The sequence below is a fragment of the Chinchilla lanigera genome, unplaced genomic scaffold (assembly GCF_000276665.1).
Source record: "Chinchilla lanigera isolate Chin_1 unplaced genomic scaffold, ChiLan1.0 scaffold00064, whole genome shotgun sequence".
NCBI classification, from domain to species: domain Eukaryota; kingdom Metazoa; phylum Chordata; class Mammalia; order Rodentia; family Chinchillidae; genus Chinchilla; species Chinchilla lanigera.
In genome coordinates this window covers 3,757,652-3,770,927 of record NW_004955465.1, presented here as the reverse complement: position 1 = coordinate 3,770,927, position 13,276 = coordinate 3,757,652, and the positions used below count along the sequence as shown (strand labels likewise).

The following is a 13,276-nucleotide window of genomic DNA, read 5'->3' as shown; positions in this document are numbered from 1 at the left end:
TGAGAATTGAACTCACGACCTCACACTGGCCAGGCTCTGGCCCTGATTGTGGATAAAGTACTGTCCATCACAGAAAAGTGTACATGGTGGCTGGGAGGATGCAAATGGCCTCTATGCAAATTCATCATTTTCTCTCTAAGGGCCTCGTTGTGTTTGTACAAACATCACACTTGTGCAGCCAGCACCCGAGGGACCTGCTGATGTTTAACAGCATGGGTTCCTTTCTCCTGGTTCGTCCTTATATAAAAGGAAACACACAGCATGTGCTCTTTTTTTCTGTCTGTTTTTGGGCAACATTGTTCATGAGATCCACCGCGTATTGCTGAGGGCAGTCATACTTAGTCAGTCATTCTTATTACAGATTGAGAGAAAGACGGAGAATCTGGAGATATCCGAGGCTGGCACCGCCAAGGGACAGAGGGTGCTGCTGGCCTGGAGCAGAGACCCTAAGGAGCCCACAGGGCAAAGGACGGGGCCTTACAGCAGGGTAGCCCCGCCCCAAGTGGCCCCAGTGTCTGCTGTTTATCAACTGTTCATGGGCATTCGGATCATTTCCACAGGGGTCAATTTTCTCATTTCCCAGCTCCAGTGCATAGTGAGCTACAAGTACTTTAGTAGCTAAATATCCATTTCTGCTGAGCAAAGACCTGTGTGTGGGACTGCGGGCCACAGGGTGGATATAGCCTTAACTTCAGTAGAGCCTGACAGTGTTCCGGGCTGGCTGGGCCGGTGCCCACTTCCCTGGCGGTGTGCGAGGATTCTGCCGCTGCACATCTTCATCGATACATTGCATTTTCTGTCTCTCTATGTCCCTCCTACACCCGTCTCTAATCTGGGCTTAGGGAAGACTAGGTACTTAATACACTCGTGTGTGTGTGTGTGTGTGTGTGTGTGTGTGTGTGTGTGTGTGTGTTGTTACATTATTTCTGTCCCATAATTTTTAGATACCAATTATGCACAGGTTCAGCTGCTACGTACAGTAATTAGAGGTGGCCTTTTGGGGAGGGTGTCTTGTCACTAGGGTCTCTTTGCACACCCGTTTTCTCACCTTCTTCTGGACAGTTGCCTCATCATGTCCTGGTTCTGAACCCAGGGATCCAACCAACCTCAGATCAACCCTCCCCCGTTACATCTGTACTAACCACGGCATACAGACCATTTTCCTGCTATTAGTTCCTAGATCATACAGCACAAGTATTTCCATAGCATTTACATTGTGTTAGGCCGGGCGTGGCACATGCTTATAATCCCAGCACTCGGGAGGCTGAGGCAGGAGGATCATTGTGAGTTCCAGACCAACCTAGGCTACAAAGTGAGCTCAAGGCCAACCTGAACTGCACAGCAGTTCTGTCTCTAAAAGACAAAAGAAAATAAATAAATACATTGTGTTAGGAAGGATAAGTCATCTAGAGTTGATTCAAAGTCCACAGGAGGATGCGCATAGTTTCTATGCAAATTCATTCTTTCATGAAAGGTATTTAAGCACCTAGGACTTTGGTGGCCTGGGAGGGGGACCTGTAGCCAATCCCTTGCTGTGCCAAGGGACAACTGTACCTCCTACTAGTTTTCCATAATAAATTGTGCTCAGGGATCAGATTATCCAGCCTTTGAGCTCATGTTTGTTAACTATTTCCAAGTTACACAGTACAGTTGATCCCCCAAGCCTTATTTTTTCTTCTAGTATATCGCTTTTTTTTTTGTCTTTTTGAGACAGGGTCTCACTATGCAGTTCAGGCTGGACTTGAGCTCACTTTGTAGCCCAGGCTGGTCTGGAACTTGCAACGATCCTCCTGCCTAAGCCTCCTGAGTGCTGGGATTACAGGTGTGCGCCACCACGCCAGGTTTTATCGCTTAATTATAGGAAATAGAGCAGATGGAACCATGGGGGAAAATGCAAGGAATTTGGATCTCTGGCCCATTGGTTCTCAAACTTTGCTCCAGGGATCCACAATATCAACATTATCTAGAACCGACTTGCTGACTGTCAAACTAACCTGCAGCCTACTGAACTCTTGGGGTCCTACCCTGCAGTCATAGTTCATCATCCCCTCCAGGCAATTTGATGTTGGGCTGAAGTCTGCAAACCCCTAATCTGGACCATCTTCATACTCCGGCTCCAGAAACACCCAACTTGGCTGAATACTTGTGGAAACAAATGAGACGGTAACACAGCTACTGAAAGCATTTCCCCTCCCAAGGTTAAACAGTCCCCACATGTGAGTTCAGTGATACGCTTCATCTTTTTTTTTTTAAATTTTTAAATTTTTTTTGGTTTTTCTCCGGTACCGGGAACTGAACTCACGACCTTGCGCTTGCCAGGCAGGCGCTTTTGCCGCTGAGCTAAATCCCCAGCCCCCGATACGCTTCATCTTGAAACGTGAATTGGCCAAGCCTTGTTTTGGTATTTACTGCACTATTTTTCATTTACTGAGATGTCAAGTGCCGCCCGTTCCTGGTTTTCGGAATGTGCACTGGAAGACCGCCTTCGAAGTGCTCCTTGCGAGTGCTTTAATATTTGCATATTTGAATACATCATGCATTGTCATTTGTAAGTATTTGCTTAAACCGTTCAGCATCCAGAAAGTGTTTCCATGGTACCTCGACAGCATCCAAAGCAGGTGCAGCTCAGTGAGGTGACAGATGAGCCGCCTGGGTCTCTAAAATTACCCCTTAAGCATGCCACGCCCACTGAGGTGAGAATTTAAAGTACTGCTTTGGGTTCTGGATCTAGATAGCAACATCTTCTGTTGCTAAGGTGATAAAAGGTATAGCACGTGAAGTGATCGGGCCCCAGGAGGGGGATTCTCCCCAGTGAATGTCACTGGAGGATTCTCAGGTGTGGAAGGATTGTTGTTTTAGCTAAAGTTGTGCTTTGGGGACGCCGTCTTCCTCCTCCTTATCATTATGATCACCGCTGTTCAAAAAAGAAAACAAAGGCACCACGGACAAATTATCAGGCCGCCTAGGACAGAACTACCTGGTTGGCTGTCAAAGTGAATCGTGCCGCCAAAATCGTCTACTTGTGCACCTATTACTTAAAGAAACCAGTCCTCATATTTTAATTTTCATGTTTGTTTTTATTAGTACCCGTCTGCAGTCCACAATGATGGCGTTCACCGTGGGGAGCTGGGGCAGGGGCAGATCACATCCTAGTTCTCTTTTCTTCCCCTTCCCCTTCCCTCCTGCGCCCTCCCCCCCTTCCCCATAGTCAACAATGAAGAACGAACCTTGGGGGCGTTTGATCTGCTCCAGTGACAGCACCAGCCCCACAGAAACGCCCTCGCAAAGAAGCCACGAGCAGGAGACCCGAGCACAGATAAGACCTCACCCCGCGTACATTACTTTCCTCCAGTATTGCTCAGCTGCTCTGCGCTCCTTCAATGGACCTTCTCCGAGCCGGTGCCCGCTGTGCCCTTTGGACTATTATTTAACTGTACTGGTCTGGTAGCTCTGCCCAGACCTGTGTCCTCTCAACCTCCTTCCCAACTTACGGACAACGGTAAATTGGCAGTGCAAAAACAAGTCCCAGAGCAATTCTGCAATCGTCGTGAAGTGTGCTTCCGTGCCAGCAGGTAGGCAGAGGGACGACACAGGAGGGATGGTGGCCAGACATCTTGCAGCAGTGGCCATGAGCTGCCAGAAGTGCTCCATAACCCCACATCTCTGCTGTGGTCATGTGTCGCCAAGATTAACTCACTATGTAGTCCAGACTGGCCTCAGACTTGTGATCCTCCTGCCTCAGCCTCCCGTGTGCTGGCATTACAGGTGTGTGTTACTACACCCAGAAAAGGCTATCCTCTTTATTTGGAACCTGGATTCTACACGTATTCACAGTTGGAAAAGTTTGAACATACAGAATACAAGGCTTCTGAATATATTATAGAGAAAGGGTTTCCCAGGACCCCAGGGAGGGGTAAATGTGTCTAGCCTGATTCAATGGCTAGCTCAGAAATCCCTGCTTCCAAAGTGAGGGACAAGGCATGATCGCTGGGCTTCTAAGTATCAACTTTGTCCTTGACTATTATTTAAAAAAAACGAAAAACAAATACAGCCAACTCTCAGTGTCCCTTCCAAATAAGCAGTTTGTATGACCTGTCAAGAAGAGATAACTGCAGACTCCAATATGATAAGTAGTTTTCTTTTTTTGTTTATTTGTTTTTGAGACAAAGTCTTGCTAAGTTCAGACAAAGTCTTGCTAAGTTCAGACTGGCCTTGAGTGCACTATGTAGCCCAGGCTGGCCTCAAACTCATGGCAGTCCTCCTGCTTCAGCCTCCCAAGTGCTGGGATTCTACGCATGTGCCATTATGCCTGGCTTGATAAGTGGTTTTCTAAAAAGTTTTGCAGTGATTTTTTTTGAGCAGGGGAAGGTGACCCAAGGACCAATGAAGTTGCTGAGAGGAAAAACAATTACACTCTCTTTTCCTTTTTCTTTATTTTTTGGTACTGGTGATCGAACTCAGGATCTTGTGCTTGCCAGGCAGGTGCTGTGCCACTGAGCTAAATCCCCAGCCCCTTGAGCCTCCTTGTCACTGGCCACTTGTAAACAGATTCTGTTACCCTGATTAACTTATGGATCTGTACACTGAATGCCTTGTCAAGCTGAAAATATTTTAATATTCATTCAAAGCCACAAGGCTTTGCCAAATGAGATACAGAAATTACTCTCAGTTGTTTACAAATACCAGACATAATAATATTTAGAAGTATTATTTGGAAACAGAGAAGCTTGGGATTGAATTTTCCTTTGTCAGGAACATGTCCTTCCTTTTGGTTGACTCCACTGATGATATTGAGAAGTAGATTGATTTAGCCAGTTGTGGTGGCAGATACTTCTAACCCCAGCATTCTAAGAGGCTGATGCAGGAAGATCCCAGGTTTAAACCCAACCTGAATTAGATTGATCTAGTTTTCTTTTTTCTACCTGGCCTGAAAACCCAGGGGTGGGTGACATAGAGAGTTTGTGGAAGGTATGTGTTGCAAAAAGCCCTTTGAGGTAGGCCACCCTGGGGGTCCGAGGAACCAAATAGAGTCATCCTCTCTGCCAAACAAAGTTCCCAAGAGTATAGCAACCTCCCAAATGCAGTGGTTTATTGAGCATTTATTATATTCACAGCAAGACAGAGGAGAGCTCATCCAAGGCATAAGAGCGCATGCTTCCATAAACTGGAAGCTGGAGGCAGTGCGCCCGGAGCGGGATCTTTCTTCCACCCTGCTAACAGGCCGTGAGAACACGGCACCCAGTGGGCAGCACCGGAACTCAGGGTGATCGGAGGCTGGGGACTGAGCCAAAGAGCACCAGAGGGATTTGATACAAACAACACATGCTAATCTTACAGCAGTGTACAAAGAGTATGTGCTAACCCTGTGGGGATAAAAATACATTTTTCTTTCTGGCAAAAACATATTTTTTAGAAAATATAAGTTTCTTAGCCAGGCATGATGGCGCACGCCTATAATCCCAGCACTCCGGAGGCTGAGGCAGGAGGATCACTGTGAGTTTGAGGTCAGCCTGGGCTACATAAGTGAGTTCAAGGCCACCTTGCGCTACATAATGAGATCCTGTCTGAAAAAACACCAAACAAAACAAAACACGAATTTCTTGACAAAGTTCACAAGATAAGTGGAAAAATGAAGACACGGTGAGCTCAGGAAGTGGCCTGCCTTCCGCTGGAACCCGGGTGCCCGATTAGGAGGGGCCCCACTGCTTTTCATAGCCACAGTGAAAGGAAGGAGTCAGCCTCTTGACTATAGTCTATTAATAGCAGGGCAGAGACTTCAAAAAGAAGAGAACGTGGACTGGGTTTCCACTGCCAGTCAATGTCCACACAAACAGAGGAAATGCGAATCGGGTCGCGGGAAACTGGCATTTTAAAAAGTCATCTTAAAGCCGGGCGTGGTGGAGAGTTCCTGTAATTCCAGCCCTGGAGAGGCTGAGGCAGGAGGATTGCTGTGAGTTCAAGGCCAGCCTGGGTGACATAACAAAACAACAACAAAAGTCATCTTAAGTGATATCCAATCACCTATATCCCATGAAGAACCAAGTCCGAGGAAAACTGCAGGTTAAAGATGAAACTTTTAATTAGAAGCTCATGGCGCCCCTGGACCCACCCAGCACCATAAGCGGGGGAGGAGCGGGTTCATCCCCTAGTATGCTGGTAAAGCACCACCTAGGCCCTGTCTTTGAGCATGCGTTTGCATGTCGGGGTGGGTGCCCTTTCGGCCCCTATGTGAGCGTCCCTTGTAGCCAGGGCTCGAGGTCCTTTCTTGAGGCCCCCAGGGCAGATGCTGTAGCTTAGACCTTCGCGGTGCGACCCCATCATGTGCCCCAGGACCGCAGGCCTCCTTCTGCCAGAGGATGGGGAAGGGCCGGGCTGGGGGAGTTTGCTTTCTTCTGGATGCGACCGCTAGAAGCCAGGGCTCCGCGTGCCACGCCTGCGGCTCAGAGCCGAAGTTGTGAGCGGGCGGGGACGCCGGAGGCCAGGCTGCCGATCTGCGCGGATCGCCTCCGGGAGCCACCGCGGGGCGGGCCCCGGCTCGTCGCTCAGTGCTTCGGCTCTGCCCTCGGCGGCAGCCGGAGGGGTGACGGGGAAGGGAGAGGGAGAGAGAGAGAGCCGCCCCGAAATTCTACCTGCGGCCGCGGGGCAGAGCCCTCCCGGAGTGGTAGCGCAACAGCTGGGAGATGCGAGCGCGGAGGGGAGGGGAGCGGAGCAGGCTGGGCTGAGCGGTCTGCCCCGGGGTGGAGACAAAGGAGGCTGCCGAGCGGTTGCTCCGCTCCGCTGCGGGGCCGGCCGATCGCGCTCTGGGACCCTGCTCCCACAGCGCCCGGCGGGGTCCGGGAGGAGGGAGCCGGTCCGGAGCGGCTTCACGCGCTGCGCCGGACTTGCTGGACACCTCGCCCCTCTCGGAGGCATGCCTTCGTCCGTGCGCTACCTCTTCGTCGCTTCCGTCTCTGCCGTCATCGTTTTCATCGTGTTCTATGTGTTCAGCTTTGGGGGCTCGCAAAGCTACCAGAGGCTAAACGTCTCCGACACGCTGATGCTGACTCAAGTCTGCGCATCCTTTACCAGCGCGAGGGCCCCGTCGCTGTGGAGGACCAAGCTGGTGATCTACCAGAAGCCTTCTTGTCCGGAGTACCTGGCCCAGAGCCACTACATCACGGCGCCTCTGTCTCAACAGGAGGCTGAGTTCCCCTTGGCGTACATCATGGTGGTCCATCACCAGTTTGACACCTTTGCAAGGCTCTTCCGGGCTATTTTCATGCCTCAGAATATCTACTGTGTGCATGTGGATGAAAAGGCGACGGCTGAATTTAAAGGCGCGGTGGAGCAATTGCTGAGCTGCTTCCCCAACGCCTTCCTGGCCTCCCGCACCGAGCCCGTGGTCTACGGTGGGATTTCCAGGCTCCAGGCCGACCTGCACTGCTTGAGGGACCTGGTGGCCTCCGAGGTCCCCTGGAAGTACGTCATCAACACCTGCGGGCAGGATTTCCCGCTCAAGACCAACAGGGAGATCGTCCAGTACCTGAAGGGATTTAAGGGGAAGAATATCACCCCCGGAGTGCTGCCCCCGGCGCACGCCGTCGGGAGGACCAAGTACGTGCACCGAGAGCACCTGGGCCGGGAGCTGTCCTATGTGATCAGAACCACAGCGCTCAAGCCGCCGCCCCCGCACAACCTCACCATTTATTTCGGCTCTGCCTATGTCGCTCTGTCCAGAGAGTTCGCCAGCTTTGTCCTCCGTGACCCTCGGGCTGTTGATCTGCTCCAGTGGTCCAAGGACACCTTCAGTCCTGATGAGCATTTCTGGGTGACACTCAATAGGATTGCAGGTATGTGAGATTCTGTATTGCCTGAAGGAGACCGTGCTGGACTGGACGGGGTCCAACCAACCGTGCATGGAGAGCAATACTGCGTCTATACTGAATACCGAATAGGTACAGGTTTCTCTTTTTGGTGCAGTGCTGGGGATCGAACTTGGGGGTGCTTTACCACTAAGCTGCATCCTTGCCCTTTTTATTTTACTTTATATTATCATTATTATTATTATTATTATTTTGTCTTTTTTGAGACAGGGTCTCGCTATACAGTTCAGGCTGGCCTTGAGCATACTTTGTAGCCTAGGCTGGCGTCGAACCCACAACGATCCTCCTGCCTCAGCCTTCCAAGTGCTGGGATTACAAGTGTGCACCACCACACCCGGTTTATTGTATTTCATTTAAAGCTCGAGTCTCACTAAGTTGCTGCCAAAGCTAGTATGATCCTCTTGCCTCAGACTCCCGAGTAGCTGGGGTTACAGGCGTGCACCTCCACACCTGGCCGTACAGGTTTTTCTTTTCATAATTCCCGAAACAATACAGGATAACACCCGCCTACCCGGTATCTACCACGCATGAGTTATTCTAGGTGGCGTAGAGATGATTCAGAGGTTGGGAGGATATGTGTAGGTTGTCTCCATTCTATGGAAGGAATTCAAGGCTCTTCGACCTTGTTGTCCAAGCTGAGTGTTGGGCTCCATCCCCCAGGGGCACCGGGCTATGATTGTATTTGAAGAACTTGCCGTTGTTTTAAACTCAGAGGTACAAGATGAACACGAAAAACGTAGTTCTTGTCCTCATCGTTTCTGAATCCAGAATGCTGCCCTTCATGGGCTCGTCCCCTCCCAAACAGCGCCCCCTGTGTTTGCTCGGTAGCTCATCACGCCGTTTTGCCTGGGTCTTCTTTGGAGGTCTTCGCCTTGGCAGATATTTCCACGCTACAAACCGTGTTCTTCCTCTCCTCCTGTCTGCGCCCAGCGCCTCCGCCTGGCTGCCCTTCTGCCCAGCCTACAACCTCACAACCTTTCCTCACTGCCTCATCTCAGCTCTCCATGGAGGGCAGCACTGACCATCCCATCCTGGCCAATGTGCAGCCCCTTCAGAGAACCAATCACACCAGACATGGTGGTGCATGCCTGTAATCCCAGCACTTGGGAGGCTGAGGCAGGAGGATTGCTGTGAGTTCAAGGGCAGCCTGAATTACATAGGGAGACCCTTTCTCCAAAAAAAAAAAAAAAAAAAAAAAAAGAAAGAAAGAAAAAAAAAGTTAAGCTCTCCTTAAAAGGGATGTGGTTCTGGCCTGCCTGGCAAGCACAAGGTCGTGAGTTAGGTTCCCGATACCGGAGAAAAACCAAAAAAAAAAAAAAAAAAAAAAAAAAACCTAACAGACAAACAAGGAGCCAATCATCATCTGGAATGATTCTATTTAACTGAAATTTGCTTGGCTTTGTGGTTGGTGTCCTCTGCTGAGCCCCATGAAATTGAGGTCATTTTCTATCTTGCAACTACTATATCCTTGCGAACACATAGTAAATGCTCAATAAAACACACACTAGATGAGTGAGTGTGGAATGAATAGCAAAGCACGAGGCTTTACTACCACCCCACACCTGTCTCCCGAAGACCCACTGTGCTGAGAAACACTTGAATTCGTGCATACAGCATACAATGTTTTCTTTAAAAAATACATGTTTCCCAGCACTTGGGAGGCTGAGGCAGGAGGATCATTGCTAGTTTGAGACCAGCCTGGGTTGCAAAGTGAGCTCAAGGCCAGCCTGACCTGCATAGCGACACCCTGTCTCAAAAAGACACACATACACACAAAATATGTTAGCCAGGTGTGGTGGCACCCACCTGTAACCCCGGCACCTGGGAGGTTGAGGCAGGAGCAAAAAGGCAATAAATATAAATAAAATAAAATGAGATAAAATAAAATAATGTTAGTTCAGGTAAATAAGGCTCCAGAAAAAAACTTATTTCTTTCTCTTCAAAATATTTCTACCTTTACTAGTTTCTGAGATGGATCATTTTTTTTTTTAATATGTAAAGCGTGATAGGATTTCTTTGGAAAGAAACCCCGTGCTTGGAACTCAATGAAAGATACAAAATGGGTCTCTAATGAACTAGACGGCATTATTATAGCAGAGAAAAGCGATCATTGTTGTGGAAGTTGGGGGTGCTGCCAAGCTGGAAATGCTGGCAGGCGCTGGGGGTGTAGGCAGGGCCTGCAGGACGATACCCAGGCCCACGTCCTCTAGAAAATACTGTGTTTGGTTCCAGGTCCCAAGCAACTTGCCCGGCGAGCTGCCAGCTCCTCTGTTTCACCAACTTTCTTCCCCCTGTGGCCACCACCTTTCCACCGTTGGGGGCCTCCGGCCCTGGGAGGCTGCTGTTCACCTTTGAATCTTTATTCCCTTTTTGTTCCCACTGTTGCCTTCAAATTCTTTCGCCTGTGCGGCAGTCCACAAACTGCCTTAGGTATTGTTCTGCGATGAAGGTATTTTGTAATCCAGCCAAAGTCTGGCTTGTCAGTTTGGAAAAAGCAGAAGCACGGGTTTTTGTTGGTGCTCAGTGTCAGTGATCACTGTGCCTGAACGTGCTCCCTTGGTCACGTCCAATCAAGGCCGAAAGAAGCCTCCTTTTCTTCTTCACCACACTTTCTCTTTCTTAGTCTCCTCCAATAGATAAGATGGAAATGAGGAATGGTATCTAAAGCCAGGTACTTGTATTCTTACCTAGTTGGGAGGCTGAGGCAGGAGGATCTCTTGAGCCCAGGAGTTGAGGGCCAGCCTGGGCAATGTAAAGAGTCCCCATCCTGAAATTTAAAAAAAAAATAAATAAATAAAGGAGGAAGAGAGGAGGGCTGGAGGGAGAGGAGGAAGGAAGCTGATTCCACCCAGGGGGGAACGCATTTTTGGCTGTAGGTTTGTGGCACAGCCTGACGGCTTCTCCCACTCACAGAAACAGTGCAACCCCAAGATGGCAGGGGATGCACAGACCCCTCCCCAGCCATGCCCCTTGCCGTACCACCAGGTTTCCTGTAGAAGACTCCATGCCCAGAGCCACAGAGCCTCCCTCATGGTGCCGGGGACCCTTCGAAGGAGGCAGTGGCGCTGGGGGCCTGCAGGCCCGACGCGTCCTCGAAGAAGTTGCAGGACAGTCTCTGGGGAGGAAGCCGAGGGGTCCCTGGGCAGCCAGGCACGCCTTGGGGAGAAGTCCCGGGACAATGTCCATTTCCTGGGATTTCGCCCACTTTTCTCCTACGTTTCTTGGCAACACCCTGGTTCCCAGAGAGAGGATATCCTGCTCGCAGGCAGGGCTTTCTCAGTAGCAAGGGAAGAGCAAGTGTCACACGCCCCATCTTTTGTTTCCAGACAGCCTTTGTTTTCATCTCACTTTTTTTTTTGGTCTTTTTGAGACAAGGTCTTGCTGTGCAAGTCAGGCTGGACTTGAACTCACTTTGTAGCTCAGGCTGGCCTCTAACTAGTAACAATCTTCCTGCCTCAGCCACCTGAGTGCTGGGACTATAGGCATGGGCCGCCACACCCATCTTGGGGTTTTCTTTTTCTTTGTTTGCCTCTGCCTCCCAAGTGCTGAAAGTTTTGGGAGTTTTTTTGAGGCAGGGATCTCACTTCGGAGGTCAGGATGGCCCTGAACTCACTATGGAGCCCAGCCTGGCCATGAGCTTGCGGCAATCCTCCTGTCTCAGCCTCCCAAGGGTGGGGATTACAGGCATGTGCCACCATGCCCGGCTCCCAGATGGCCTTTAGACCACTCTTCTACTTCCTATGTCTATCCTAAGAGCAAAAGTTCTGTTAACGCCATGTAACGGGATTTTTTAAATGTGTGAGTACAAATAGCATTGTTCATCTCTCCCCTCAGAGTCACCTTCTCCCTGCCACCCTTGGGAAGGAAAATTCCCTCCCAAGAGTGACAGGACCAAGAAGGTGAGAACTACCCTAGTGAGAAATAGATGCAGCAGGCGATGGGGGCTGGAGATTTAGCTCAGCGGCACAGTGCCTGCCTGGCAAGTGCAACGTCGTGAGTTCGATTCCCGGTACCAGAAAAAAACAAAACAAAACAAAAAAACAAGCAGGCGATGAAGTGGAAATTGTTTGAAATGGGAGGAACTGAGTGCAGAGGGCCCCCAGAGGCGCTCGCACTGACCCACACAGTACCGTGCTGCTGCTCTTTTCTTTTCCCCACCAGGATGCTTTTCCGGCTGACTTGGTTTTCAACACTGCATCAGAAAAGGTGCCCAGCCGGAGGGGTGCAGCTCAGAGCAGTGAGGAGCTTGTCTAACACGAGGGATGCCCCAGGCTCCACCCTCAGGGTGAGAAAAATAACAATAATGAAAACGTCACAGGTTGGGATGTCACAAAATGAGCAATATTCTGTGTCCTCATCCTCCTCCTAAAAATTTGGAAACACTAAAATTCCCTGTGCAGCTGTGGTTGTGTAGGCCCTTCATTCTTGCACTCTGGAGGCTGAAGCAGGAGGATCCCAGGCTCCAACCCAGTCTGGACAACTAAGTAATTTAGTGAGACCTTGTCTCAAAAGTAAAAAATAAAAAGGGCTGGGGATGTAGCCCACTGTGAAGGTCCTGGCTTCCTCAGGAATTAAAGTAATATAAACATGACCTGTAGAAAAATATACAGGGCAATTTCCAAACAAAGCAACTAAAAGAAAAAAGAAATATCCAACTGAAACCCTACAGACAAGGAGAGCACACTAGAACTGTAATCTGTTCTTCCAGAACAAGCTAGAACACATTAAGAAAATGATACGAGACAGGTAAGAAAAACATAAAGCAAAACTAGGAAAAACTTAGGAATGAAGAGATAAAACTTAAGGGGACAGCCGGGCGTGGTGGCGGATGTCTGTAATCCCAGCACTCCGGAGGCTGAGGCAGGAGGATTGCTGCAAGTTTGAGGCCAGCCTGGGCTACAAAGTGAGCTCAAGGCCAGCCTGAACTGCATAGTGAGACGCTGTTTCAAAAAATTTTTTTAAAAAACCACACACACACACACACACACACACACACACACACACAAGCTTAAAAGGACAGAAAGGGAGAGAGGTGTAGAAAACTTGTACTCCCAAAATAAGAAGAAATGCTGTAAGGACAAGCTAGAGGGAGTCTTTGGCGGTTCCTTTGCGAGCCTCTATGCTCCCCCAGCTCTTCCACTGAGCAGTGTGACTGGAGTTCGTTCCCCTCAATTTTCAGGACTGGGGATCGAACCCGCGGCCTCCGTGCACTAGGCAAGCACTCTGCCAGCGCGCGCAGCGCCCGCACAGCTGTGCTTTTCTCTGGTGAAGCTGCTCGGCATCTCTGGAAGCCCCGGCGGGCTGTGGTCCCGCCTCCAGCCCAGCGGTGTCCTCTCCCACCCTCGGCCCGGCCCGGTCTCTGGGGAAACAAAGGCCACTCCGTGCTTGGCCTGCGCCGCGTTTCCCTGGCCTGC

General features: G+C 50.0%; 2 protein-coding genes across 3 annotated transcripts in view; both read left to right on the top strand.

The window, feature by feature from the left end:
* Window positions 1-13,276, top strand: part of LOC106150130 — a 50,948-nt gene that overhangs the window by 20,464 nt on the left and 17,208 nt on the right. The window contains exon 3 of one of the 2 annotated variants that reach the window (XM_013521855.1): window positions 362-527. The exons of the other annotated variant lie outside the window; for it this stretch is intronic. Coding sequence (XP_013377309.1) covers window positions 362-366 — 5 coding nt within the window. The 3' untranslated portion in view covers window positions 367-527. Of the gene's footprint in view, window positions 1-361; window positions 528-13,276 lie in introns of those variants that run through there. 2 annotated transcript variants of the gene reach the window in all.
* LOC102021862 (N-acetyllactosaminide beta-1,6-N-acetylglucosaminyl-transferase-like) overlaps window positions 5,929-13,276 on the top strand; it is an 18,124-nt gene continuing 10,776 nt past the window's right edge. The window contains exon 1 of the mRNA XM_005398838.2: window positions 5,929-7,829. Coding sequence (XP_005398895.2) covers window positions 6,911-7,829 — 919 coding nt within the window. The 5' untranslated portion in view covers window positions 5,929-6,910. The remainder of the gene's footprint in view (window positions 7,830-13,276) is intronic.